General features: G+C 43.1%; 2 protein-coding genes across 2 annotated transcripts in view; both read left to right on the forward strand.

Annotated features, from left to right (window-relative positions):
* rtf1 (RTF1 homolog, Paf1/RNA polymerase II complex component) overlaps positions 1–9,532 on the forward strand; it is a 76,639-nt gene extending 67,107 nt beyond the window's left edge. The window contains exons 15-19 of the mRNA XM_043698511.1: positions 1,997–2,054; positions 3,992–4,069; positions 5,323–5,421; positions 6,294–6,414; positions 7,778–9,532. Coding sequence (XP_043554446.1) covers positions 1,997–2,054; positions 3,992–4,069; positions 5,323–5,421; positions 6,294–6,414; positions 7,778–7,884 — 463 coding nt within the window. The 3' untranslated portion in view covers positions 7,885–9,532. The remainder of the gene's footprint in view (positions 1–1,996; positions 2,055–3,991; positions 4,070–5,322; positions 5,422–6,293; positions 6,415–7,777) is intronic.
* Positions 9,533–18,543: 9,011 nt separating this feature from the next.
* heatr4 (HEAT repeat containing 4) overlaps positions 18,544–24,413 on the forward strand; it is a 66,093-nt gene continuing 60,223 nt past the window's right edge. The window contains exons 1-2 of the mRNA XM_043698333.1: positions 18,544–18,678; positions 23,425–24,286. Coding sequence (XP_043554268.1) covers positions 23,496–24,286 — 791 coding nt within the window. The 5' untranslated portion in view covers positions 18,544–18,678; positions 23,425–23,495. The remainder of the gene's footprint in view (positions 18,679–23,424; positions 24,287–24,413) is intronic.

Below are 24,413 nucleotides of genomic sequence, written 5' to 3' on the forward strand. Positions count from 1 at the left end.
TTGGGCTATCTGTCAACTTTCTATTGTTGGCTGTGGAGTTGCCAAAATGATACCTACAAGGGGCAGATTATCAGAACAGGATGCATAGATGAGGTTTTGTTTATTTGAGTATAGCATATTAAGGGGCAATATAAGTCCTGTAATCATCAAATTTTGAGTGTGGGCATTCAGACCCTTCCATGTTTCTGTCACTGAAAATCTTTCTCTTAGACTTTTCATTATTTTCGACACTCCTCTCAAATCTTTTCATAATCTTCTCTGCTGTGTGAAAGACAATTCCACTTCTCTAATCTCACCAGGATGGAGGTTTGCACTTTTAATTGAGGTATTCAAGTTGTTTAGAGGCTGGTTATAAATTCACTTAAGGTCAGTGACACTTTCAAAAAGAGCAAAATGTGTAAAGGCTAACACCTTGATTCTCCTGTTTAATGAAAAATTATTTTTGACTAATTCAAGAATCAAAGTGCTAAATACTATCTCGGGTGGCCTCCTGCTAAACACAATCATCATAAGTATAAGTTAACAGGCGATTTGTGGTTCGTTATAAAGTATACATTGCACATTAAATGGCAAACACAACTAAGACAGATCTTATGAATTGAATCAGCACTACACAATGGAGAGGTCATCAAAATCAGTCAAAAAGTTCTGCAAAACTCGGCCTTTCTCTTAAAAATTTCAGCTTCTCTGTTAGACGTCACCAGCAGGTCGCAACCAACGCGGTTTCCACAGACTTGGTCTTCACCAAAAAGGGTATATCTCTGTAGAACCTCCTCAACTGGGATTGTTGGAGCAGACCAATCCATAATACCATTGAAGTTACAAAGCAGTTAAGCAAATAGACAGTTGCTGTATTCCCAGTTTCTGAACGTAGTCCCTCTTTCAGCCTGCCTATCTTACACCACTGGACTCATCAAATTCTCCTGAGCTCTGCTGGCTTTTTTTTTGAGTTTCAACCAGCAGTACCATTTCCTGATCTCAGTTTTGATCCTAGTTTTCTTAGCAACTAGGAGGATCTTGTTTTCTGTCTATCTCAAAAAATACCAGCTTTGTCTACAGACTCAATAACTAGGTTCAGTAGATGGAGGACATGATAAAATTAGAGCTAGGTCATTCGGGTGTGATGTCAGGAAGCTCCCCTTCATCACAAATGGTAGTGGGAACCTGGAACACTTTCCCCCAAAACGCCATTGAGGTTGGGGTCCAGTTGAAAATTTTGAAGCTCTAAGCGATCTCATTTTGGCAAGAGTATCAAGGATATGGAACCAAGGCAGGCTGATGGACTTCACATACAGGTGAACCGTGATCTAATAGGCTTTCTGAGTGTGCTTGAATGAATGAAAAAAACGTATGCCTACTTTTGTTGCTATGTGTGGTTCCTTTCTGTATTATCATTGTGGTTAGCTTATAGTGTCACCCAGGTCCTGGTACTGCTGAGAAATGGCTTGAAGATCTTGAGGGTCTTTTTTTCCAAAAAGTGGAACAACTGTTGAATTGAACTGGAGCAAGCTTTGTCAGGGTACCTTTAGTTATGAGCAAAATTATATTGAATTTTGAATCAAAATCTCCAAGCGATTCAAACCTGTGCTAGCAATAACTTGATGGAATTTTAATTGAGCTATGGGGTATAAAAACTAAAAGATAATGATGAGCCCACACACTATCTTAAAGATTTCAGTTTGAATGTTGTTTACCCTTTGGGCTGTACATTCTCAGGAAGAGTCTGAGGATTTAGAGAAAGCACAGCGGATGTTTTACCTTCTCATGATTGACCGGTTCCTGAGCGTATTCCACAGAGTTTTTGATGTGCAAGGCCCACATCTCCATCACTCGCCCAGATGGGCCTGGGGATAAGCTTCCACCTGGTAGCAAAGCCCCTTCATTTCAAACAGAACCTAAAACTGGCCTTGGAAATGATTGCACTCTTCACAGAGCAGTCAAGTGATGGCTTATTTTAAAAGTGTCTCCATTAAAATGTTGTTGTTCCTTTTTCTAGTTACATAAACCAGAGAAACAGAGAGTGGAACATTGTAGAGTCTGAAAAGGCTTTGCTGGTAAGTGCTGTTGTTAAGTAACTATTAACTACTGATTCAAAAGCATTTGGTTAATCTGCATTGAAGACCAGAAGTTGTCTGGTTCAGCAACTGTAGCTGATTTTGCTGTGGTTAAAGTTGGCTTCAATGTCATTTGTTTGCGAGAGAATATTAGCCAGGATTTTCTTCCAGGTCACTTTCTCATGATGTGCTGAGACTACCATCTTTATCAAATGGTCATTAATCAGACTAACCGATAAAAGGTGACTGCTCAGATGAGATGTCGAAGGGCAATGAGCACCCCATGTGCTGATGCACTGCCAGTTGTTAACACTTTCAGCAGAGGAAGGGGGAAGCTGGGTGAATTATATTTTGCAGGTAATTCTGATATAACACAGCTTGAGACAGTGGGAGTTTGGTAAGATGTTCTAGTAGACACTGTTGTGTAATGTTGGAATGGTTTATTACACATGGGCGCATACACAAAAGCAGAAATTGCTGGAAAATCTCAGTAGGTCTGGCAGGAGCTGTGGAGAGAAAGCAGAGTTAATGTTTCTGATCCTATGACCCTTCAGAACTCCAAAGGAGTGCATGGTAATTTCATTGAATTTGTGTTTGGCCAATGCTGCAGCTTTAAGAACTGAGGAATGGTCAACACCTAGATTTTTGGTCAACTTTTCCTTCTGGTTGGTTCTCTTCAATCTGGCAGATATGCTTCAGGCCTCAGTCAGCTTGTTTAGTAGTGGTGCTGCTGAGCTTGACTTAGTGGCAGACATTGAAGTTTGTTTCTATTCCGTTTATGTGTGCGGGCGCTTACCCTGCACCCACCCAAAGCTGTCCAAGTGGTGTTCAAAGTTAAGGAGACCTGATCCACCAGCTCACGGAGAGTGATTGTGATTGGCAGGTGATCCCTTTGCCCACGTTTGATGTAATGCTACGAGATTTCATGGAATCAAAGTTGAGGACTCCTAGGATCACACCTTGGTGTCTGTTTATCACTGCTGCCACTTCTTGGGGTGGTGATGGTGTAATTGGTGATGTTTTGAGTGGTAATGATTCCATGTGTATGACTCTTGGGTTGAATATTCACCACTCTGGCACTGCTCTCCTAATTGTGGTGCGGTCACCTGAATGAGGAGGACTGAGTGGTTTGGGTGTGTCTGCTGCTTATTGTACCTAGATGCCTGGCAGTCACTTGTTTATATTAGACTTTCCTGTAGTGTTTTTATACATCTGAGTAGCTTGCCGGACCGTTGCGGCAGGTAGTTAAGAATATGCCATGTTGTGGGTCTGGAATTGCATCTCGACCAGATTAGATGTTGTGGCCAAGTTCCTCCCTTTTAAGGGTATTAATGAACTAGATGGGTTATTTCATGGACACTATTGCTAAGACTAAATCTTTAATCCAGCTGCTGTGGTAGAATTTGAACACTCATCTCCAAAGTATTAGTGCGAGAATCTGGATTGTTCGTTCAATAATATTATCACAATATAGTTGCTCCTGATTTAGGGAGAGTAGGACATTGAAGGGCTGGGGAAGTGGGGGTGGTTGGAGAAAGAATGGCTGAGGCTGTGGTAAGATTTTGCAATGTGGATCTCTGTTCTAAATTGGAGAACCGGGAACGTGCGTGTGTGCGTTCGTGCGCGCTGTAATTGACACCACAGTGAGGAATGTAAGCAGCAGTAGACTGAGAGAAATACTGCATGGGAAAAGGCTGAGCTGCAGTTGTCTCTGTTGGAGCACTTTGCCTAAGTAACTCACTGCTTGCTTCCACCGAACATTCTTCCATCAGCCTTGCTGAGGTACAGAGTTGTTTTGATGCACAAGTGACTCAATGTTTGTCACAGAGCAACCCATTCTTGGAGGTAGTGTTATGCAGATTGCTTCTGACATGTGGTAACTGTTGAATTATAGGATTGCAGAACTTATTTTAATTGTAATCTCCCCTTCTGTGCAGGCTGAGGTCCAGAACGAGAGAACTAAACAAATGGACCCCTTCACCAGGCGCCAATGTCAACCAACCATCGTCTCCAATGTAAGGTCTTTTTGCAACGTTGTCAGTGGTCATGACATGCAGTGCTTTCAGTGTGGTTCTACAATGCTATTTGAGCTTTGAGGTTTAATGATGCCAATGACAACTTGAAAGCTGTCTGATTAGGGAGGATTCACAATGCTGCCTGAGTAGGGAGGTTTATTTCTTATTTGTTCATGAATGAATAGCACTGGCCAGCATTTATTACGATCCATAATTATCCTTATAGTGGTGATATGTCATCTTGAATACAACTGAATGGCTAACTGGGCCATTTCAGAAGGCAGTTAAAAGTGGGTCTGGTGTCACATAATTCAGACCTGGTAAATGGCGGCTTTCCTTCCCTAAAGGATGTAAGATGGGCTTTAACAACAGTCCAGGTGTTTTACAGTCACTGTTACTTAGCTTTTGTTCCAGATTTCTTGCAAGTAAACAAAAGAATGCTGGAGAAACTCAGCAGTACTAGCTGTGGAGAGAAAGCAGAATTAATGTTTAGATTAGATTAGATTCTCTCCAGTGTGGAAACAGGCCCTTTGGCCCAACCATCCCACACTGATCCACTGGAGAGTAACGCACCCAGACCCATTTCCCTCAGACTAATGCACCTAGCACAATGGGCAATTTAGCATGACCAATTCACCTAACCTGCACATCTTTGGACTGTGGGACGAAACCCACGCAGACACAGGGAGAATGTGCAAACTCCACACAGTCGCCCAAGGCTGGAATTGAACCTGGGACCCTGGTGCTGTGAGGCAGCAGTGCTAACCACTGAGACACCGTGCCACCCCAATTTCATTTGAAGCAGTCATTTTGAGCTTGAAATGTTAACTCTTGCCCTATCTCCAGATTGTGCCAGCCCTGCTGGGTGTCTCAGCATTCCGTGTTTGCTTTAAATTTCCAGCACCTGCAGTGCTTTAACTTTGGCCAACAATTAAAATGACATTTGAATTTAAATTGCTCAGTTGCTCTGGTGTGATTACAAATCCAGTCAAATTTCTATCTCTGCTCTACAGAGCTTGTAAAACATGGCCTCTTGGCTCGGGGAAGCAGTACGATGTACCCCCTGCCTTTCCCAGTGCTGGGTTATAGAGGTGGGGTGAACCAGGCCCTGACCTCTGATGCCGGGAGGTTGTGTACCACCAGCACACCCTTCACAGTGCTGGGCGGGTATGTGAGGAGGCACTTTCCGGGCAGAGTGTGCTAGGCAGACTTTGTGATGACAAAGGTTCACAGTGCTGCTTTTGTTTCCTTAGTCCCGAGATCCTGCAGTCCAGGCTGCAATCATTGCACATCTGAATGCCAAGTACGGATCTGGGTCCCAGACAGAGCTGCCACTGGAATTAAACAAACCGGTAAGAATGAAAAGAAATGGTGAATATCAAATCATCCTCTGGGGCGTATCATTTGGGAAACAGTTCTTTTGATCCTCCTTATGATGGGAATCTTCTGACTTTGTAGCTAGCTAGTGCTGTTATTGGGGATTATTTGTTGTTGGACAATTCTTAGGGCCTGTAGAGTGGGAAAATGGAGCACAAGTAGCTGCTCCATTGTTCAGTGCGATCATGGCTGATCTGCCAATATTTCATGTCCTGCATCTACCCCCTCCATTCTTTTTTTTAAATTTTATTCTACCTTCAGTTTTTTGGTTTCTCCAGCACCTATTTTGTCAGCGGTGTGTTAGTCTCCCGAGAGCACCAGGGCCCTTCGGTCGGTCATTTATCAATTGTTACAGCGATAAGTTGTCTCCCCCAAAAAGCTGCTTATTCCAAGAAAATGCTTTTCTTTCTTCAATATTTTCCTCTCTCCTGAAACTGCTGGCTCTTTGAGCATACTTCTGTGCTGGCTCTTTGAGAATACTTCTGTTGTCACTGTCTTGCACACTGTGTAGCCAGGACGGTGCATAACTTTAAGAAGAGGGTAGGGAGAACAGAGATCCAGAAAAGCAGTTTTTAAGAAGCAGTTTTGATGGCATATTTTGAGTTTCAGTATGAGTAATTTGAAAAATGACAGGGTAAGAGTTAATCCCTAAGGAACAGGTGAATTTGTCAGTGTGGTTCCCGAAACACTTCACTTGGGGGTTTCTCCACCACATATCCCAATCAGTTGGAAATTCATTGATTCCTGTGATTAACCAACATTGTATATAACAGAAGTGCACTCATAGATCTCAAACATTTTCTTATGTCTCAATTGCTACATTTGTAACTGATGTGTGTTCCTACAGCAGGATCAGGGAAGCAGTAAGAAAGAGGACAGTAATAATAAATCGAACAGCGACCTTTCTGAGGACCTTTTCAAAGCGCATGACTTCGACATCAAGATCGATCTGCAAGTACCCAATGCAGGTGAGCCTCTGTGAAAAATGTATCTGTTGCATGGGGTCAGTTTTAACCTATTTCTAAATGTTCAAATGAAAATATCTCTAGTCCAAACTAAGTGGCCTCTCTGTCTCTTGTTTCAAACTCATTGCAGTTTATTGTACTGTATGGGATGTTCCAACGTCACCTTAGTGGCCATTTAATGTCTACTCTGCAAGACAGTGCCGTCAACAGTACAGCATTTCCTCAGAATTGCTTTTGTAGATGAAGGGCTCAAGGAACTAGAATGGAATGTAATCCCCTCTGATATTTACCACTGATGACTTGACAGAAGTATCCTGGATAGGCAAGGGGGCAAGAAAGAATAACCACCTCCTTTTTAAAATGCTGAATAGGACAGTCTAGCAAAGCTTTCCTAACCATGGTGTACTGGTTCTGTGAATATTTGATGGTTGTGGTTTGATCTGATGGGAATTGTGCAGAGGCAGCTTTGCTGTATTTGTAATCCAGGCTAGATATAATGAATGTGAGAGCCCTTGCAGTGGCTAGTATCCCATTTCTCAGCATCTACCCCTGCATGAGCAGCTTCAGGTTTGCTTGGTTTAATGCCTTAAATTCCATTCACCCATCCATCCTGTGCTCACTGACCTACAAAAGCTCCCATTTTGCTAATGCCTAGATCTTAACATTCTGCTCCTTGCTTCAGACCCTTTAATAACTTTGCTTCTCCCTGTCATTGTACCACTTATGAGAACTAGAACACAGGTTTCTGTGCCTCTTGTATTCATAGAATCTCTGCAGTGTTGAAACGTGCCATTGGCCCAACAAGTCCACACTGACCCTCTGAAGAGTGACCCACCCAGACCTATTCTCCTAACCTATTACTCTGTTTATCCCGAACTAATGCACCTCGTCTATACATCCCTGAAAATTATGGGCAAATTAACATGGCTAATTTACCTAACCTGGACATCTTTGGACTGTGGGAGGAAACCGGAGCATCTGGAGGAAACCCACGCACACAATGGGAGAATGTGCACTGTCCACACAGACGGTCGCCCGAGGCTGGAATTGAACCCAGGTCCCTGATGCTGTGAGGCGGCAGTGCTGACCACTGAGCCACCGTGCTGCCTGAGTGTTGCTGCTGTTTATGGCTCCATCTTTGACTACTTGGATCCTCAGCTTTGGAAATCTCTTCTAAACCCGTCTACCTCTCACTCTTTCCCTAAGACACTCCTTACAATTTACCTCTTTGACCAAATGTTTGATCAACTGTCCCCTGCTTGTTGGGACTGGTGGGTGGAAGCAGGGGCAGGGTGTGTTTACTGGGTTAAAATTAAGTAAATACTATTTGCAGTTCAATAACTGTCGTCTCTTTGCATTGGTGTAGAATCCAAGTCGTTGTCAGTGAGCTCGAAGACTCCGTCCGTCAAAGATGGAACCCCAAGGCGATCCCTAAACCTGGAGGACTACAAGAAACGCCGGGGACTGATTTGAGCATGTCAAGACTGCTGCTGCTGCTGCATTTCTTTGTATGTGTCTTACTGGCAGCAGACGAGTGCAGCAAGCGGACTTTGAAAGACTGAGCCCGGCTGCCCGACTCTCTGTTCAGGCAGGACGGTCATTGTATAAAAAAAACCAAACTCCTTGGTGATTTTTATTTTTCTTTCATTTAGTAAAAGTAAGTTGAGTGCTGCTTTCTGTCATTCTTTAGTGCTTGGCTGCAAAGTGATCCCACTCAGTAGGTCTACAGTCATTTTTTAAAATCTTAACAGGGATTGAGACTATAGTTTGCCTGAGGGGATAGTTTGATTTGTGCATTTGGCGAGCTCTGTTTGAAGCAGTGTTCTCCTACTAGAACATCTTGTATACAGGAAACTTTTCTTTTTCTACAGCTGAGTTTTGTACATGTACACAGTAGTTTAAGTGCCTAGCAGAAAACCATCTGGTGGCCGGCTGGATTTGTGATCAGCTGGATACAGAGCACCACCCCGCCACATCTATTCTGGCTGCTAGGTTGTTTTAGTGCATGTGGCCTATTGGCTACTGTAAATGATGGTAAGTAATTGTTTTCCTCCCAGTTTGTGTCTGATATCCGCCAAGTAAACCCCCTTTCCCTCCCCCCCCCCCCCCCCCCCCCCCCCCCACCAAAAAAAAAAGCTGCCTGGCAGTTTCCTTTCAGGAGTCTCCCTACTTTGGCTCATCCACCTATAACTAAGACATTGGTCTCACAGTAGTCAAAGCCAACTGTGGAGGAGACTACGTCAAGCCAGCCCTGGGCCCTGCTTATCATTGAAGTATTGGTAGCCTTTGTCTCATCTCTCTGATCTCGGGCAGTGATGCCATCACTTGAGCTCACTTTGCCTGCGAGCACTTTCCTGCTCGATCCCTGCAACAGTAGCTCAGTGAGCTGGAATCTGTTGCTAGGCCCAGGGCTTTGTTAGTAGGGAATCACTTGAGATCTGTAAATATCTCCCCTGTAATTAAGGCACCCCCGAGAGTTGAACCTTGCACCTGATTAAATCAGAGCAGGTTTTCATTCACATCAAGCCCTTATTCTGAACAAAAGGTAATACAAGAAATACCTGGGGAGTAGAAAACTTGAAATGTGTGGTTTGATCTTTCATCGTCTAAAAGAGAAACCCAGGTGAGTGGTTCAGCTGGCACAAGCATGGTCAAGGTCTGCCTGAATTGTTAATCTCTTTCCTCCTTCAAGGTAGCTACTGTATGTTTCCATCAGAGTTTTTTGTGTTTTATTCTGCAGCGAATGTCCTCTTGTTCGTGTTTAAATCCCAAGAGACTGGAGCTACATTGACCTGCGTCTGCCCTGCCCAGTCCCAGCAGCCCAGGCACTGGTTAAATCATTGACTTAGTTTGAGTTTTGAATGGGGGGGAGCAGGGGGGTTCATGGTAGGCCACAGGCGTTCCCAGATTAAACCAGCAAAATATACCCTGTACTGGGCAGTAATTTCAGTCAAGGGTGGAACATGTCGCATCAGATGTTGGCAGGGCAGTTATTTTGTGAATGTGCTCCGAGTCGATTTACAAACAGGAAGATATATGGAACCGAAAACAATGTACTCTTGTAGTACTGTATTCCTGCCACTACATGGTAGTGTTGTTAATAAAGTGCTAATCCACCGTCTGGGCATTTTTAATCCAGTCTCTGTTCAGTTCTAATTTCAGTCTTCAGAGAAAATGTGTGCACTTTTTTTAAGAAAAAAAGGTGCCAATGAACTTTGTGTCATGAATCCTCAAATAAATATACTTTTTTCCCCTGTTGTATTTGGGGATGTGGTGAGGATAGTTACTGTCCGTTCCTGGTTTCCCACAGGAAGTGGTGGGCCACCTCAAATGACTGGTATCTGTTTGTTTTGTGGCAGTTTAGTGGCTTTCTGGGCCACTTAAGTTGGGTACTTGAGCTTTGGCCACTTTTGTGAGACTGAAGTCCTTTATCAGCGAAATCAGGTTTCCTTCCCCAAGCGATTGTTACGAAACCAGTTGGGTTTTTACAATCTGACAGCTTCATGTTCACTTTACAAATAGAAATATTTTAATTCCATATTTCTTTTACACTGGATTTAGAATTTCAAGCTTCTATGGTAGTTTTTAAATTTAAACATTATTGGCCCAGAGAAACAACTATAAATACCAAAACCATTATGCACTATCATAAATAGAATTACATCTTGATTTGCAAACGTACACTGACCATTTATACCAACTGTTCTCTGGTGTCATGGTTCAGTCAAATAGACTTAAGTAAGGGTAGTCACACATGAATGGTGGCATGGTGTCTAAGTGGTTAGCACTGTTACCTGACTGCACCAGGGATCTGGGTTTGTTTTCACCCTTGGGTGACTGTGTGGACTTTGCACATTCTCCTTGTGCCTATGTGGGTTTCCTCTGGTTGCTCCAGTTTCCTCCCACAGTCCAAAGATGTGCAGGTCCGGTGGATTGACCATGCAGCAATGTTTTAGCATTGTTTGCAGATTAGGTGAGTTAGCTGTGGTATTAAAAGAAATCATGTGGGTTGTGGGTATGTGGATCTGGTGGGAAGCTCTTTGGATGGACTGAATGGCCTCTTTCTGCATTGTAGGAATTCTATGAGTAAGGCCAGAACTGACTGACAGTGGGTTGGGAAAGGAGTTTAGCAGCTAAGCAGAATGGTGGTAGACGTTTAAGAAAATAGTTCATGACTACCAACAAATAAGGATCCTAGGAAGACCATAAGCTAGCCATGGTTAATCAGGGAAGTTAAGGACAGCATTGAGTTTAAGAAAACCTATAACATGGCCAACTTTGGTAGTAAGCCTGAGAAAGTTGTTCTTGAAAGACTTGGAAAACGTCTTAAAAATCAACAAAAGGCAACCAAAAAATAACACTGAAGAAGACAAACTTTGAAGGTACACTTTCATGCCATAAACAAAGACATGCAGTCAGAGTTTCTTTAAATATGTAAAAGGGAAGAGAGAAGCCAAAGCAAACATAGACCCCTTGGCGAACAAGGCAAGGGAAATAATAATGGAGAACCAGGAAGTGTCAGAGCAGTTGAATAAATACTTTGCATCAACCTTTGCAGTAGAAGACGCTAAAAGTATTCCAAAATTACTTAAAAATCAAGGTTAAAAGGAAAGGAAATAATACATAATTATCTGGAGAGAAATGGTGCTAAGGAAACTAATGGGGCTAAAGACCAATTAGTCCCCAACCTGATGAGATCCATTCCAGAATATTAAAGGAAGTAGCTGCAGAGACAGTGGATGTACTGGTAATAATCCTTCAGGAATCCTTATATTCTGGAAAAGTTCCAGAGAAATGGAAAACTACCAATGTAACACCTTTATTTTAAAATAAAGACAAAAACAGGTTATCTGGCTTATTGGGGAAAATGTTCGTGTCTATTATAAAGGATGTAATACTATCTAGAAAGTCATTATATGATCAAGTAGAGTCAGCATGGCTTAAAGGAAAAATCGTGCTTGACAAATTTATTAGAACTCTTTTTTTTTTAAGGAGGTAACAAGCAGGATAGATAAAGGGGAAGCAGTAGTTGCAATATGTTTGGATTTATAGAAGATGTTTGATAAGGTACCACACATTAGACTACTTGAATAAGAGCCCATGATGTTGGAGGTAGCATATCAGCATTGATTAAAAGGTTTAGTAGAGCGAGGCTGTCAGGCAGAAGATTCAGAAGCTTGAACATGCACCACCAGATTCAAGAACCGCTTCTTCCCTGCCATTATTAGACTGCTGAATGCACTTCTCTAATTTCAAATAATGTTGACCTTGCTTTGTGCATCTCTGGTGCAGCCATAATCTTGTAAACTTGGCTCGAAGCACACTATGATCTGTATATCTTTGTTTGCTATGATCTGTCTGTACTCCTTGCAAAGCAAAGTTTTTCACTGTACTTGGGTATATGTGACTACAATGAATCAAATCAAATGAGTAATGATACATTTCAGGATGGCAACCTATAATTACAAAGATCAGTCGTGGGGCCAAATTTGGATCAGGATAGCCAAAGTAGTGGATGACATAAAAAATAGTGAAGATGATGTCAGGTCTGCAGTGAGAAATAGATAATGAGTGGGCAAAACTTGGCAGATAGTCATAGAGTATGGAAAGAGACATTTTGGTCCAAATAGTTCACGCTGACCCTATTCCCAAACTAGTTCCACCTGCCTGCACTTGGCCTATATCTATCCATTCCTGATGAAGGGCTTATGCCTGAAATGTCCACTCTCTTGCTCCTCGGATGCTGCCTGACCTGCTGTGCTTTTCCAGCACCACATTCTGTCCTCTAATCTCCAGCATCTGCAGTCCTCACTTTCTCCATATCCATCCAAACCTTTCCTATTCATGTACCAAATGTCTTCTACATTCCAAACGTCTTCTACCTGCATCCAGCACTTCCTCTGGCAGTTCGTTACACGCACTAACCATTCTGTGTAAAAAAAAAAAAAAGGTTGCCTCTCATGTTCTTTATAAATCTTCCTCCTCTCATTCAAAACATATGTCCCTTAGTTTTGAAATTCATTACTTTGGGGAAATGACCTTTGCTATTCACTTTATCTATTCACCTCATTTTATAAACTTCTGTTAAGGTACCTCAACCTCCTATGCTCCAGTGAAAAAAAGTCCCGGCCCCTCCTTATAGCTCGAGCCCTCCATTCCTGGTAACATCTTGGTAAATCTATTCTGAATCCTCTCAGTTTAATAATATCCTTCAAATAAAAGGTGACCAGAACTGCACGTAATACTTTGGAAGAGGACACACTAACGTCCTGTGCAACCTCAACATGACGTCCCAACTCCTATGCTCAACGGTCTGAGCAATGAAGGCAAGCGTGCTAAATGTCATCTAAACAACCCCGACGCAGATTTCAAAGAATTATGTACCTGAAACCCTAGGTTTCTTGGAATAAAATGGAGAAGAGCTTGAGATTGTGCACTTTGGCAGGAAGAAACGAGGAGCTGACTATTATTTAAGTGGAGGAAAGTTGACAAATCTGTTGAACAGAGGGATTTGGGAATATGCGTTCATAAATCACAAAGAGCTATTATCAATGTTCAGTGGATTATAGTGAAATGAATTGTTGACCTTCATTTCAAAGGGCATGGAGTATGAAAGTAGGGAGGTCTTGTTAAAACCATGCAAGACATTAGTCAGCCCACAATTGCAATACTCTGAATAGTTTGGGCCTCTTATCTATGAAACGATATACTGGTTTTGGAGGCAGTCCAGAGCGAGTTCATTAAGCTGATACCAGGAATGGAGAGATATTTTAAGGAGTTAAAGAAGCAGAAGGGTTTGGGGATGGTATTCAGAGTTTAGTACCTAAGTACTGAAGGTGTGGGCACCAATTGGCATGATATTAACATTAGGGCTGTTGACACTGGAAGTAATGGTGTAGGAGTGGAATGAGAAGCTACTGATGACTATTCCAGTGTGATGACCTGGATAAGGATGGAACTAGGTGAGAATAGTCCCATACACCCAGATGGCAAAGGGTTGTTGGAAGATATGCATAGGTAGTGAAGAAATAATTGCAGTCACAGAATGTAAGTTATTGACTTTGATTGCCATCTTTGTACTGTGGCAAGGTGGAAGACTGGAAAAAGGTGCTCAACCTTGGGAAAGCTGAGAATGGATTTAGGAGAAACAACGCGTTCAAGGCTTTTGAAGAGAGATGGAGATTTGGTGGCAGTGTGCAAAGATGGAGGAGTTAAGATTTTGTTTTCAAGAGGGGATCGGTTTTTGAGGTAAAAGTTGATACCAGCTAATGTAGGGAGCAGGAAAGGAGTTTTGTGTTATCAGCTGATTAGTAGGAGTCGGTGTCCCATAGTCAAGCTAGTCTCTAGTTAGAAAAAGTACTATGGAGTAGGGAGACGCTTAAGTTTGGATGGATGAACTTGGCCCAGGGGAATGGAGGGTCATGGATTAGATTAGATTAGATTAGATTAGATTAGATTACTTACAGTGTGGAAAAAGGCCCTTCGGCCCAACAAGTCCACACCGACCAGCCGAAGCGCAACCCACCCATTCCCCTACATTTACCCCTTTTACCTAACACTAGGGGCAATTTAGCATGGCCAATTCACCTGACCTGCACATCTTTGGACTGTGGGAGGAAACCGGAGCACCCAGAGGAAACCCACGCAGACACGGGGAGAACGTGCAAACTCCACACAGTCAGTCGCCTGAGTCGGGAATTGAACCCGGGTCTCTGGCGCTGTGAGGCAGCAGTGCCACCGTGCCACCCACAGGCGCAGCTGCTTGGATAGTCTCAGTCTTAATGACAAATCCATGAGTCCTTCGTGCATAATGAGGGTGGAGGGGACAGGAGGCTGATTGGTAGGAGATAAGAAAAGGCAAGAATTTCTTTAGTCTTCCAGGATGATTCTGAAATGGTGAGTGGCTTCCACAGATAAGCGAAGAACTTAGTAATGTCTTGTGGCCCAATCAAATCTGGCACTTGGCAGTTAATGCCAGTGTCTAGATTAGAATGGTGCTGGAAAAGCACAGCAGTTCAGACAGCATCCGAGGAGCAGGAAAATCGACATTTCGGGCAAAAGCCCTTCATCAGAGGGGTCTAGAGGACAAAAGCTTTTCCAGCACCACTCTAATCTAGAATCTGGTTTCCAGCATCTGCAGTCCTTGTTTTTACCTGGTTAATGCCAGTGTGTCTGCATGATCCTTTTCATGATGTATACCTTGAACATGAAGTGAAAGGAGTGTGGTAGAAGGGAGAAAAATACAAAGTATGATTAAGTAAGTAATGGTTAAAATGTGGCTGAATGCATCGAAGGTGTCATTGAGTGTATTCAAATTTTAGGCTGCATGGTAGCTCAATGTTTAGCACTGCTGCCTCACAGCACCAGGGACCTGGGTTCAATTCCTGCATTGGTTGACTGCTTGTGTGGAGATTGCATATTCTCCCAGTATCTGTGTGGGTTTCCTCCCACAGTCCAAAGATGTGCTGGTCAGGTGAATTGCACATAGTGTTAGGTGCATTAGTCAGGGGTAAATATAGAGGGGAATGGGTCTGATTGGGTTGCTCTTTGGACGGTCAGTGTGGACTTGGGCCGAAGGACCTATTTCCTTCGGGGAATTGTCGGGAATTGTAAAAAAACTTTTTCCTCCCTCAGTGTTGTATTTCTAGCTGTACTTCCACTGATTTTAATCTCTTAACTCCCTTACCCTGGTGGCTAGTGGCATTCCCCTCAGCATTCTGTGACTGGGAAGAATTTTAACTTACAAAGGGAGTGCAGATGTTGATGAATGGGATCAGGAGCCCCACATGATCTTGCTGACTGCTTTTGATGCGTCCACATTTTCAGCATGGGGGTGACATACCTAGAAACAGGGGGCCGGCAATTTGAATGCACAAAATTGCAGTTCAATGAGGATTAACCTTGGACTGTGTAACCAACTTGGGGTTTTCCAAATTCTCTCAAACCAGCGTAAACAAGATTATGAAATTGACACTACTGCTATCCCTCGAGTGATCTCTCTGAGAAGTGATTTCTACCACCTTACACTTGTTTGCTCCTGCGCTGCTGACAAGTTAAAGTCAATTTATGCAGCTTGATGCTGAATGGACCCCCCCATAAATTCCATTGAACTTGCCCCACCATTCAGAGTGACTGTACCTAATCTAGTATATGTTTGCTTTCCTGCCGTCTCCCGAAATGACTTGATTCTCTGCCAGGCAGAAGCGTCTGTTTACCTTAGCCTTAAACATCCACAGCCTCCTGGTACAAAACCTATTTTCAAGATGAATGTATTGGGTTAGCCGGTGCAAAGACCGGCACAGCCCTGGAATGCCTCACTTGCAGTTCACACAAGTGGGTCTTCAGACTGTCTCAATCAGTGGGGTTCGTGGTTGAGAGTGGAATTGCCTGTGCTGATGATGGTAAAAGATTGTCAATGATATAATGTCTCATAGGAACAGTGATAAAAGACTCAATAATATCAATATCACCTTGTCTAATGAGGACAGTGGTAAAAGATTGTTGATAGTACCATGTTGCCTAATAGGGGCAGTGGCTAAAAAAAAATGTGTTGCCAAATGTGTTACATGACTGACATATAATACCATGTTGTTTAATGGAATGTTCGCAATGCATATCTGTATGTAGCATATGGAGACTTGTAAGATAATGAAAAGTGTTTAGAGATTCCCATGATTGAGAAGGGTTTTTAACCAAGAGTTTGAAGGGAACCCATATGGATCCTATGAAATTAGGTCAACAGTTTAATATGGGCTATGATCCACTTGCTGATTACATAGTCAAAGGCTTTGGGGGGGGAAAAGAAATAACAAGGCAAAACTTTAATGGGGTTAAGATAAACCCTTACATTATGACCCTTATTTGCTGGTAAACCTGGCAGGGAACCCTGTGTTGATTGTTATCAGCCAATCCTTCCTGATCTTTTTTTGTTTCACAAACCTAGGGGCCTAAGAAGAAGCAAGCAACCGTAAAGCAGAAGTATGACTGAAATCTCTCTGCCTCACTTGGTTGAAGTACTTGATAGGGATTTTCCTCTCAATAATTTAATTATCTTGTAACCCCTGAAAAGTTGAACTATGACCATTCTCCAGCGACATGTGACCCGAAGCCTTGAATGAAAGATCTTCCATTGTTCTATGACTGTCAGCAATTAGATTTTAACAGCAAGTAACCTGGAGTGGATGTGAGAATCCACCAATTTTTATCCTTTGTTTTTCTGATTATTGACCAATAAGGGTGCTTTGCTGCTTTTGCAGATTTCAAAATTTCACCTCTTTGTTGTGTTTTGTATGTGTGTTTTTTTTTGTTTGAGTGGGATTAAAAGGGATATAGTTCTAATTCTGGATTGTAATTTAGATGTTTATTGTTTGTTTTAAAGGGTTTGTTTTATAATAAATTGATTTATTTTAGGTTTATGAAAGAAGCCTGATGAAAGTCTTGTTATTCTGAACAACAGAATGAAAGGAAACAAAATCAATGTTTTGGTAACATCAAAATATTAATATTAATGACCACTGCAAGTGGCCATGGTGTGTTCGTGTGCTGCAGTTTGATTCCTCCTGTCAAAGTTTTAACAGAGGACAGTAGAAAAACTGGTGAATAGCTGTCAATACTACAAGCTGTCAAGTACTACATGGGGACATGAGACAATGTGCTACAATTGAGTTATTTACCAATATGGTCAACAGTAAAAGACAATAGAGAGTTGTTGTTTAATGGGGATGGCCAATAAATGTGGTAGCCAGTGGTGCCCACATCCCACAAATGTATAATGGAAAAAAAATTCTCTGCTGTTTATTGGGGACAGTGGTGAATGCCCCACTGTGTAATGGAGAGAGTGATCAATACCGTGCTGTTTAATGGAGACTGTGATCAATACTGTGCTGTTTAATGGAGACTGTGATTAATGCCATGCAATGTAATAGGGACAGTAACAAGTACCCTTCTGTTTAATGGGGACAATTACTCCACTGTGTAATGGAGACAGTGATTAATACAGTGGTGAACATTGTGGACAGTCCCTCGCAGACGAGGAGGACTCTTTTCCACACTTGGGGTGAGTCTGTAGATGGCTATACAGACTGATATGGCTACCGCAGGCTCTATTACACTTGGGGCAGGTGGTGGTCACAGGAAGGGGTGTTTAGGCCATGGTGTGCTCATATTGCTGTTTTTGCCTGGCTACCATTTTATTCAACTAGGAGAAAGTGAGGACTGCAGATGCAGGAGATCAGAGCTGAAAAATGTGTTGCTGGAAAAGCGCAGCAGGTCAGGCACCTTTTTTTCATAGCAGATCAGGCAGCAGCACATTTTTCAGCTACCATTTTATTCCCCAATGTCCAGTGTTGATGCTCGATGCCTTCCTGAATGAACCTCCTCCACTTTGAACAGTTGTGGGTTAGTGATTCCTAGGTGTCTGTGGGAATGTCGCACTTCACTAGTGAGGCCTTCAAGGTATCACTGAAGTGCTTCCTCTGTTCACCTGGGCCTCGTGTGCTGTTTCACAGTGGGGAATGCCCTGGTTAATGACAGTCAATAATGCATGCCTGTTGGTTAATGGAGACATGGTGCGTGTCCTGCTATTTATTAGAGATAGTGATGAATGCCCTGCTATGTAATGGGAACAGTCAGTAATGCATGCTGCCCTGTTTAATGAGGACAGTGGTGCATGCCGCATTGTAATGGAGACATGCACTGATGAACACCCCACTGTCTAATGGGGACGGCCAGTAACGCATGCTCCGCTGTTTAATGGGGACGGTCGGTAATGCAAGCCTCGTGTTTAATGGGCACAGTCAGTATTGCACGCCTGCTCAGTGTTTAATGGGCACAGTCAGTATTGCATGCCTGTCCTGTGTTTAATGGGCACAGTCAGTATTGCATGCCTGTCCTGTGTTTAATGAGCACAATCAGTATTGCATGCCTGTCCTTTGTTTAATGGGCACAGTCAGTATTGCATGCCTGTCCTGTGTTTAATGGGCACAGTCAGTATTGCATGCCTGCTCTGTGTTTAAAGGGCACAGTCAGTATTGCATGCCTGCTCTGTGTTTAAAAGGCACAGTCAGTATTGCATGCCTGCTCTGTGTTTAATGAGCACAGTCAGTATTGCATGCCTGCTCTGTGTTTAATGAGCACAGTCAGTATTGCATGCCTGTCCTGTGTTTAATGAGCTCAGCGCGCGGCCGGTGCCGGTGCCGTTGCCATGGGAACGCTGCGGCCTGGTCTGTGTGCGGCGCCGGATCGTGAACAGCGGGTAACCGCGAGCTGGTGGGAGAACAGGTGGACAGGGATGGGGGAGGTGAGCAGGGTGGGGGAACACAGGAGTAAAGAGGGAAAGTCTGGTGGGGGTCGGGGGAGATCAGACAGACTTCCTCGAGGAGGAGGGCATCTAGACGTGTACACTTCTAATTCTCGACTCTCTCTCAATCATGTGATTTCCTTCTCCTTTCAAGTTTGAAAGTTATTCTCAAATTTGCTTTCACCACTCTTTTTAAGACAGTGTTTTCCAGTTTCCAATAATTTCTTTTAAATTTTTTTCTTCACTTTGCCCCAAGTTCTTCAAAAACCAGTTATTTTACAGCCATTCTTGTCACTGAAACAGTCAAATTCTTTTCGTGATCAATCTTAATCATCTCTGCTCCAGTCTCGACACAAATTGCATTCATTCACATGTCTACGCTCTTCAGCTTTGACATGCTTCCTAAAGTGTAAAACTGCCTCCACATCTCCCTCCTTACCTCCATTCCAAGTTTACATCCAGCAGAGATTTTACTACACATCCAAACACCACCTACTGTGTCCACTGCTTTCGATGTGGTCCCCTCTACACTGGGGAGACAGAATGTCAACTTGTGGAACGGTTCAGAGAAGATCTCTGGGACACAAGCACTCAACAACCCCAATGCCCTGGAGCCAAACACTTCAACTCCCCCTCCCACTCTGCCAAGGACATGCAAGTCCTAGGCTGCCTCCATTGCCAAACTCTAACTGACACCTGGAGGAAGAACACCTCATCTTCTGCCATGGGACCCTCCAACCGCATGGCATTAATGTGAATTTCCCCAGCTTTTCATCTCCTTTTCCCCTGCCCACCTCATCCCAGATCCAACCCTCCAATTTGCCAACTTGTCCTACCTGTTCATCTTCCTTCCCACCTATCCACTCCAATCTATCACTTTCATCCACCTATTGCGTTCCTTGCTACCTTCCCCCGCCCCATCCCAACCTTCCTCCCATTTATCTCTCAGCCCCCCCCCCATTTCTGATGTTGGGTTTATGTTGGAAACATCGATTCTCCTGCTCCTCAGATGCTGCCTTCTTGCTGTCCTTTTTTGGTACTACACTTTTTGACTATGCTTTCGAAAGTGTTAAGCCAAAATTGAATATATTACTCCACTGACCGGTGTGTTTTTTCAATGGTTTATCATAACCTTTTGTTTTTGTATTTTCTGCCTCTTTGTAAAACCAACAATCCATTATGCCCTTTGGCAGCCTAAAATGAGGAAGTGGAAGGGTGGGTCAGTAAGTTTGCCGATGACTCAAATTGTTGGAGTTGTGGATAGTGTGAAGGGCTGTTGTAGGTTGCAACAGTACATTGACAGGATACAGAGCTAGGCTGAGAATTGGCAGATGGAGTTCAACCTGGAAAAGTGTGAAGTGATTCATTTTGGAAGGATGAAGTTGAATGCAGATTACAGGGTTAAAGGCAAGATTCTCGGCAGTGTGGATGAACAGCAGGATCTTGGGGTTAACGTCTATAGTTGATAGGATTGTTACAAAAGTTTCGGGTGTGTTGACTTTCATTGGCGGGGGATTTAATTTAAGCGCTGCGAGGTTACGTTGCAGTTCTATAAAGTTCTGGTTAGACCACATGTGAAATATTGTGTTCAGTTCTGGTCGCCTCATTATGGGAAGGATGTGGAAGCTTTAGAGAGGATGCAGGGGAGATTTACCAGGATGCTGCCTGGACTGTAGGCATGTCTTAGGTTGAGGGAGGTAGGGCTTTTCTCATTGGAGCGAAGAAGAATGAGAGGTGACTTGATAGAGGTGTACAAAATGATGAGAGGCATTGATAGAGTGGATAGCCAGAGACTTATTTCTAGGGTGGAAATGGCTATCATGAGGGGATTTTAAGGTGATTGGTGGAAGGTTTAGGGGAGATGTCAGAGGAAAGTTCTTTACACAGACAGGGGTGGGTGCGAGGAATGCAATGCCATCAGTGGTAGTTGAGTCAGATACATTAGGGACATTTAAGTGACTCCTGGATGAAAGTAAAGTGAAGGGTATGTAGGTTAGTTTGATCTTAGAGTTGGATAAAAGGTTGGCACAACATCAAGGGCCAAAGGGCCTGTACTGTGCTATACTATTTTATGTTCTAAATGTGTATGTACACTTCTAAGTTTCTGTGTCCTGTGCCCCTTTAAAATTGTACCATTTAGTTTATTATTGCCTCTATGCATTCTTGCAGCAACATTGAATGTACCATATTTCTGAGCCCAAAGTTTTCTTCCTGAGGTGTGATCCCTCCCAATTTGTTGATGATACAAAGATGGTGAGGAAAGTGAGTTATGAAGAGGCCATAGAGAGGCTATGGAGATGTTAAATGGGCAAAGATCTGGCAGATGGAGTACAATGTGTGAAAATGTGAAATTGTCCATTTTAGGACAAAATATAAAAAAGCATATTATCTAAGTGGTGAGAAGTGCCAGAGTTCTGGGATACATAGAGATCTGGGTGCCCTAGTGCACGGTCTTAGCCTTCCCATATTTGGAGGAAATTGTTACTCATTGAGAATTGGATGTCTGACAACTAGTCTAGTAATTGAGCAACAGTGGAGGAGCCCAACAAGGTTATATGATAAGGTGTTGTCAGAGTACATAAGACAATTAATGTTGTATTTTTGGATGATGTTGCCCAAGGGTAGTGTGCAAATTAGAAATAGGAGGGGTTTCAAGGGTAGAAATTTCACTGATACTGAATGCAGTGGTCCAGGAAGAGAAGGCAGTGTTAGTTATACTTTGGGTATAATTTGGTAAGAATGAAGCTAAGTAAAATCAGCCTCAACCATATTGGAGTTAGCTTTGTCAAAGGCCACAGGCAGGCTAAGAAGGAAAAGATAGTGAATGTTCATCTTTAACAGAGTCACAGAAACCTGTTTGAAGGATTCAAACATAGATCCTGGAAAGATGGGAGTAGACTGTAAGAAACAAGGACCAGAAATAGGCCATTCAGCTTATTTCGCATAACAGTAAGGGGAGGTGCCTTATTTTTAAACTGTGTCCTCCAGTTCCAGTAAGGGGAAATATTCTCTCAACATCTACCATCTAAGAGCTCCCTCAGAATCTCATGTTTCAATAAGCTCTCCTCAGGACCTTATATGTTCTAATAAGGACTTGAGTATAAAAAGGCAGTGAGAGAACATTTATTGGCTGCGATGGGGACCAGTTGGTGAAGTTGGATTGGCAGCAGTTTGGGTAGAGAGTGTGGTGCTGGAAAAGCACAGCAGGTCAGGGAGCAGCCAAGGAGCAGGAAAATTATTGTTTTGGGCAAAAGCCCTTCATCAGGAAGTTTGGGTAGGAATAGGGTGGAGCAAACAGGAAATTAATCTCATTAATTAGATGAGTTTGGATAGGGCATGATGGAGATATGGACAAAAAGGTAGAAGCTGTTTGTCTTTGTAGCCTCGTGTAAGGGACATGACAGCGGCAGCTAATTAGTTTGTCTTGGTCTTATTGATCCAGAGCTGCATGCTACAATTGTACCCTACAATTGTAAGTGAGGGTACTGAGAGGAAGGTTTAAGATGATGATTTGTAGTAAACAAACTATGTCATCATTGCAATCGAGGATGTTACAGGAATAACGAGTGGATGAAGGCAGGATTCTAGTGTTCTATGTGGTCCAATCAGACATTGCACTGCATGACTAAACCAATTGTCTGACATCCTTTCAAATAGGACCTCCTTTTCAATCTCACTGCTCTCCAGATCTAACTTCCAACATGTCTTTGCACTTAAAGTTTCCCTATTTGGATCTTAAATCTGATCATATGCCCCCCACCTCAAAATACTCACCACTTGCCAGCTGTGAGAATGTGTGGTCTGTTACTGGCATGGGCTTGGACCTTCCTTACTTGCTTTCGAGCAATAGCACAAGCCTTTCCATTACTATGATGATTACATAATCCAGGACCTTGATGACAATAAAGTTCTAGTCAAAAGAATTTGGTTTTTAGTGTGCTTTACTTTAATCCTGAGAGAAATAAAACACAATTAATAAAATTATACTAACCAAATTTTTAAAAGACGTTTAATACTGCAAAGGGAATGAAAGGGAGATTAGGTTGCATTTCAGCAATTTATGAGTTTGCTTGTTCCAAAGAAATAGGAGATAAATCTGTAGCTGGTCCTTAATATCTGGAGCAGCAATGATGAGTTATTTTGCAGTATTAATACCACTTGGGAATGTTATCCCGCAAAGTAGTCATGAGAAAGCCTGAAGCTGTGTGATTCTTATAGAAAAGTTTAAACTCTTGTGAAGTTTATACCTTCAAAATAAGTTCTTATTCACAATCCTCATAGCTATGTCCACCTCAGCACAAAACAATGAAGATCACCCACAGCAAGAATTTTGTTGTCCCTGCTTACCTTCCTGTCGCTTTCATCACCAAATTCTGGATTACAGTTGGAGAATTGGTTTGTCCAAATCCACTAAAGTGGCAATTCTTATGAGGAATAGAGTGAAAAGGGGAGCAAGGGAGAAGGAGCATGAATTGGGAAAAGGAAAGTCAGAGACTGGGGAATGTCAAATGAATAGAGGAAGAGAATGAGTGAAAGAATGAAGGGAAATAAGCAGAGAGATGTTGCTCATTCGACACAGAGTTCACTCGCTGTGCTCTGACGTTCACTCATTCTGGACTAATGGCATATCTTAAAGTCATCTAGGTTTGGCATCACTTGTCTGGTATCTGAGTTCACTTGCTGCGCAATAATGTGGTTGTTATTTTTGCTTACAGATGTGTATAGATGGAAATTTGGATTTTTTGTGAAGAACATCCTGTGGTCGATGAGTTTTGCAATCTAAACCATGGATCTCCCGACACTGCAGCCTCCTGCCACCAGCCAGAATTGGAAGACCATCCTCCCTCCCCAGCGCAAGTACAGGCAACAGCTGCACAGGCAATACATTAAAGATGCATCTCTGAACTTGAAATTCTCCCAGGATGTAGTTAACTCCATGCTATTTTACCAGGTCCCTTTCAAGGAAAGAGATGGCAGAAACATGTTCAATCTCTTCGAGGTTGTCGCACGCGAAGGGGTGAAAGATCACGCGCCCCGCAGGCCTGGCCACTTGAAGCGAGTGTCGCGTCACCCCAAGACTCTTCGCCAGGTGCCCAAGAGGGAGGCGAAAGGTGAAGGGGCAGCACTGGTCACAGACCGCTCTGACCAGAGATTGACAGCCAGCCATCTGCACAAGGGTGCCAGCTCTGCTGAAATGATCCCCTCATCAGAGAGCAGCAGTCCTGTAGCAGGAGCATTGAAGGTTCCAGCACTGGAGCAAAGTGGAGACATCCCCGAGAGAGCAGCAAAAGATTCCACCAGCGAGCTGCGTGAGACATGGGATGAGTACCTGGTGAAGAAAGTGAGCAAGAGGATGGCACAGTGGCTAGTGACCAAGCAGATGCCCAGGGGCCCGTCTCGTGCCAGACTCGGGGGACTCCTGCAGGATCATTATGGTTCTGCCCACACCCATGCCCTGATAGAGGACGAGACTATGACCCCCAGTGACTTCCTCCTGTATGACCAAATCAAAGTCCAGGAGCCCATCGTGACCACAGTTAGGAAAGAGACCAAGACTCCACTGACTGCCTACTACAGGTACTGATACTCAGCACAAGCTCCCAGTGCATCTTGCTGAGATCTTCCTAGTGTAACAATCTGCAGGAGATTGTGTTGATTTTGTGTTGCAATTATAACACTTTGCATTATAGAAGGTACTAGGAGA

Source organism: Chiloscyllium plagiosum, chromosome 10 (genome assembly GCF_004010195.1).
Source record: "Chiloscyllium plagiosum isolate BGI_BamShark_2017 chromosome 10, ASM401019v2, whole genome shotgun sequence".
NCBI lineage: Eukaryota > Metazoa > Chordata > Chondrichthyes > Orectolobiformes > Hemiscylliidae > Chiloscyllium > Chiloscyllium plagiosum.